This window comes from Aplysia californica, unplaced genomic scaffold (assembly GCF_000002075.1).
Source record: "Aplysia californica isolate F4 #8 unplaced genomic scaffold, AplCal3.0 scaffold00560, whole genome shotgun sequence".
Classification (NCBI taxonomy): Eukaryota; Metazoa; Mollusca; class Gastropoda; order Aplysiida; family Aplysiidae; genus Aplysia; species Aplysia californica.
This window is the reverse complement of record NW_004797830.1, coordinates 269215-274262: the sequence shown is the minus strand read 5'-3', so window position 1 is coordinate 274262 and position 5048 is coordinate 269215. Positions and strand designations below refer to the sequence as shown.

The 5048-nt window shown below is 45.6% G+C and overlaps 1 protein-coding gene across 1 annotated transcript in view; it reads right to left on the bottom strand.

The window, feature by feature from the left end:
• Positions 1 to 3060, bottom strand: part of LOC101845192 (sialidase) — a 28027-nt gene extending 24967 nt beyond the window's left edge. Inside the window, exon 1 of the mRNA XM_005106863.3 lies at positions 741 to 3060. Within this exon, the coding sequence (XP_005106920.3) occupies positions 741 to 2543 (1803 nt within the window). The 5' untranslated portion in view covers positions 2544 to 3060. The remainder of the gene's footprint in view (positions 1 to 740) is intronic.
• Between the last annotated feature and the right edge of the window lie 1988 nt (positions 3061 to 5048).

Genomic DNA, 5048 nt, shown 5'->3' with positions numbered 1-5048 from the left:
CTTCTTCTTCTTCTTCTTCTTCTTCTTCTTCTTCTTCTTCTTCTTCTTCTTCTCCTCGTTATTATTGCATGTATTACCTGCGTCTGTGGTGTAACAGTTTGGCACGTCGCTGTCGCGCACATGAGACCAGAATTCCCTTTCCAAATGGAGAGAAAATTTTTATCGAGTATCTCGGTCCGTCTGCTGGGATGCTGTATCCCTCCCAGTCCGGGTTGGCCCCGCCCCGACAGGCAAGGCCAGAAGACCACCTCCTAAATGATCTAAACTGTGTCGATGGGGGTGTAAAATCACCAACATCAAAAAGATAAATACTATCGTAATAAGTAAGGTATTGCCTCTGTCTCTGTCTCCGTCTCCGTCTCCGTCTCTGTCTTCGTCTCTGTCTCTATCTTAGTCTCAATCTCTGTCTCCGTCTCCGTCTCTGTCTCTGTCTTCGTCTCTGTCTCTATCTTAGTCTCAATCTCTGTCTCTGTCTCTGTCTCCGTCTCTGTCTTTGTCTTTGTCTCTATCTCAGCCTCAGTCTCAATCTCTGTCTCCGTCTCCGTCTCTGTCTCTGTCTTCGTCTCTGTCTCTATCTTAGTCTCAATCTCTGTCTCTGTCTCCGTCTCTGTCTTTGTCTTTGTCTCTATCTCAGTCTCAGTCTCTGTCTCTGTCTCTGTCTCTTTCTTAGTCTCCGTCTCAGTCTCCGCCTCTGTCAAAAAGGAAAGTAAAGTGTCAGACAGAAAGGAACCGGAACTGACCTCTAGAAACGTCTTGAAACTTTTCCCCTCCTGAGACTCGTCCTTGCCGGGTCGTCCGACGTTCCAGCGGAGACCGTCCAGGCTTGTTCGGGAAAGGGACGGACACTGGTCAGGGTGACCTGGGGCGTGTCCTGGCTGACTGATCACGTGACTGGACAGAGCCGTGACGTCAGCGTGACCGGCCTTGACAGGGCTCAGAATGTCCGAGTGAGCGGAAGAGGGTGCTGGGGAGGTGGGAGAGAGTAGACCGGAGGAGGCGGATGAAGAGGAAGAGGAGGGGAGGCTCCCATTCGTGGTGTCACTGCGAGGTGAGGTGTCCTCGCTCTGACTCACAGTGTGCTGACCTGTACTCACGCCTACCACTGCCGGAAGTGTGTCAGGGCCGTGACCTACATAGGCCGGGCTCTGGTAGTGGGGACGGATGTTGGAGGATAGGAATATCTTCTGAGGTGTCTCCGTGCTGGCGTGAAGCGGCGTGAGGAGTGGGTTATGAACGTTGAACTGGGGGTCTCGGGCCTCGAATCGCATCGGAAATGGCTGATAGAGAGAGGCCCGTACGGGAAGTCGTTGCCATAAATGTCCTGGGAGGACATAGCGGTGAGTCATCGGGTGGTCCGTGACGCTGAGCGGCGAGGGGGGAACTGGAAGACGCAGGTCATAATCCTTGACCGCCGGACTGACCAGTGGTTTTGACAATGAGCCGTTCATCTCCTGGAAGTATGGCCTGTACGATGGGAAATGATTCTCCTGGGTGCCAGGGATGGAGGGTAGGGCAGAGGGGTCTTTTTGGACGTCCGGGGGAGGAGCGATGTTTGTGCTCAAGTTTTGGTGACACTCGGGACGGGGTGAGATTTCTGAAAAAGCGGAGGGTTGAGGAGGAGTGTCTGATGTGTAGTTTGAGCTGTCGTTCGTTTCATCGCTGGGAGAACGGACCACTGGCGCTGTGTTTTGGCTTTCCTGTACACGGCTAACCGAAGATGAAGTTTCGACTTTATATCTATGATAGGACGAGTTTATTTCTAAAGATGCACATTTGGAACTTTTACTTTCAGCTTGATGTGAATCCCCACGTATGGAATTTTGTGTGGAGAGGGAATCTTCTGAATAAGAACTTTCACGAGGCTGAGGTAAAGACGATAGGTGATCAACTTGTGAACATGCTTTGAGGATTCTATTGGAAAAGGAAGTGCTCACCGATAGGTTTTCTGAACTTTTTACCTTTGGCTCAGGTGTCTTTGAATTTGAATATTGGTCCATATCACTTTGGCGGGGTAAAAATTGTTTGACTTCACATTTGTGATTGTCTTGGCATTTGTTAATTTGGTTCACGAAATTTTCGGATGTATCAACAGCTTCTGTATCCTTTTCTTCATTGCCTATGAGGCTAGAGATTGAAAACGACATCTTAGCCCTAGCAGGTTTGTGAGGTCCGGGTGGATGAGGAGCGCTGCTAGAGGGTGAGGTGATATTTGTGTCTGGTGTCTTCCATGTGTTAGATGAAGAAAGACTGGGGGGTGGACACCTTTGAGGTACAGGAGATTCCGAGACAGGGATTTCTTCCTTTACGGAAATTCTGCTGTTATGATGCCGTTGCAGGAAGTCTAGACTAGAGCTCTGAACACAAGCAATGATTGGCGCCGTGGTTGATGAGTAGACGCCGGGTACACTGCTGGGATGAGTGAAGCATGACTTGTTTGTTTCTGATAACTGTCCATACAACCGATGAGACTCCTCACACCCTTGTGAATTATGTGGAGAATTGCGTCTTTCCAGTATGGAACAGGCAGGGTCTGATGGCTGCATTTGAGGGGAGTATATTCGTGAACATTTTGCATAGACAGGATAGTGAGAAGCAGCCTGAGAAATTTCTCCCTTTGAGGAAAGTAGGGCGGAGTCGTTAGAGACATATCTGCAGCCTTCCAACAACTTCGAAGAGGTTTTGTGGTCGAGTAAAGGGAACGTAACTCTTGATACTTCCCTGCTCTGACAAGTGGTTGTCTCCCCCTGGCCCTCTTGCAGGCTGCTCGGTCTGCTGGATTTTTCAACAGCATGACGATCGCGGTCATCTAAACCTGATGTTTTTGCTGGTGAGGAAAACTTTGAGGGTAGAGGGTCACGACACACGACCTGATATTTCTCAGCGAATGTACTTTGTCCACCCAGAGTTTCTCTGGGAGCGGGGAGTGGTAAAATGTCTGAGTGGACGAACACATCACGGCCAAACTGGGCTCCTCCACAACATGGCGCCGGTCTGTGAACAACTCCAGGTGACACATTCTCCTCTGAAGAAAAAACAAAACAAAACAAAACACATTACTATTTTTGTATCTCTAAAGCACTGATTCAGTGACATATTATAAGGTTTTCAAATCTGAGAGGCAATGATTCAGTAACATATGTGAGGCACCGTGGTGTAATCAGACTGTCGTCAAAATAATCAAAAAGAAGAAACTGGCATTTTTCCACGGGTTTGTGCATTTTTATCAAGTTATTGTTTTTTGGCTCAGCACCTGTCAAGCCCATTAAAGAACTAATTTCTACGTGGAATTTTCTGAAAAACGTTGGTTTAAGGCATAAAAAAATGTAAATTTTCAGTTACCACGGACTCTTATACTAAGGAAATACTTAATCTTTGGCGGCCATTTTCTCACTAATTTTACCTCTGAAAACAGGTGACCCCACCTCCTTCATTCACAAATATCTCGACTTGTAATCAAGATATATGGATAATTTTTTCATCCACAAAAGACAAGTGAACAATCTTTAAGATGATACCAATAACTCTATATGCTCAAAAATTGACGAGAGCCTGATTCCAACACGCTGCCTCACATATTATATTGTTTTTATACCCCAGAAGCACTAATTCAGCAACGTATTACAATTGTATTGTTTTCAAATCCCAGAAGCACAAATCATGTAACATATTATAATTATCGTTTTCACATCTCAGAAGTACCGGTTTAGAACATACTATACTGTCTTTATACCTCACAAGCATTGGTATAGTAACATGCTCTATTTTTGTCTCTCAGAGGCATTGGTTTGTGTCGTCAAAGGTATATGGGATGGTTTCAGTCTGGGATAAATCAACTTTGACGTTGTAATTTTTTAATTAGTTGTAGAAGCAGCAGGGTCACATGGGTTTCAATGATATCATGGTTTAAGGTAGTATGGATGGTCCTAATTCCAATCTAAAAGAAATAAGCATAGACTCCTGAAGTTTGAGGAGGTTTCTTGATTCTGTGTCCACTTGGTTGGGCCCTACCAGGGATGGACGCTTGACAGGAGGACTTCACATCTCTTGCGCGGCTGCACTGTGATGAAAGCTTGAAGGGGCAATCACCACAGCTCCCAACAACAACGGTAATTACAATAGTAATAGTAAAAACAACCACAACAACAACAACAGCAACAACAACAACAACAACAACAACAGCAGCAGTAACAACAAAAATACAAACGGCAACTACAAAAATAACAGTGACAAACAACAGCAACAACGACATTACACGGCCAACAGTAGAAAACACATCACCACCCCATCCCCGTCCCTAGGAAAATAGTTATAAATAAAATGGGCTTATATCAAGTACAATGTACAGGTTAGGAAGGACATAACCAAATCCTCCCCCCCCCTCCTCCTTTCTACCTCCTATATCCCTTGTTTGATTCTTAAAATAAAAATACATACGCCTTTTGTAAATTTATGCGCTCGAATGTATGAATACATTCTATTCAATATTAATATTAAATGTCAACAGACAACTCTGTTGTGCCCGTGTTAATGTATGCGTCATCTATAGACTTCTGAATGAGGTACAGAACACTCCCAAAGTCTTCGTCAGCTTCGGTGCGAGGTCGCGCGACTAAAAACGTTTGATTTGACGTCTAAAAATTGTAACGACATTTTGCTCAACGCTGTCGTGCGTGTGTCGCGACAAATGAACAAACGTCTGACTCTGATGCGCGTCTCCTCGACACGGGTTGGGGGGATATGTCAAGGTTTTTAGGGGGGCTCTGTATGGCATTGAGAGAACAGTAGGATCCCCATGTCTCGAAATGTAAATGAACAGGCATTTCCTTGGTCCAGATTCCTTTCTGTTTCATACCTCACGCTGAGAGGAGAACAAATTCTGAGATCTGAATTTGCTCTAAAATTATATGGCTTTCTTATGCTAACGCTCATGATCTCCTACCCACCCCGCCCTCCCCCTCCCCTTACGAAAAGAGGCCCCTCAACAACAACACCAGCATCAACAACAACAAACAACAATACTGGAAAACCACAACAGGGAGTAACTTAAA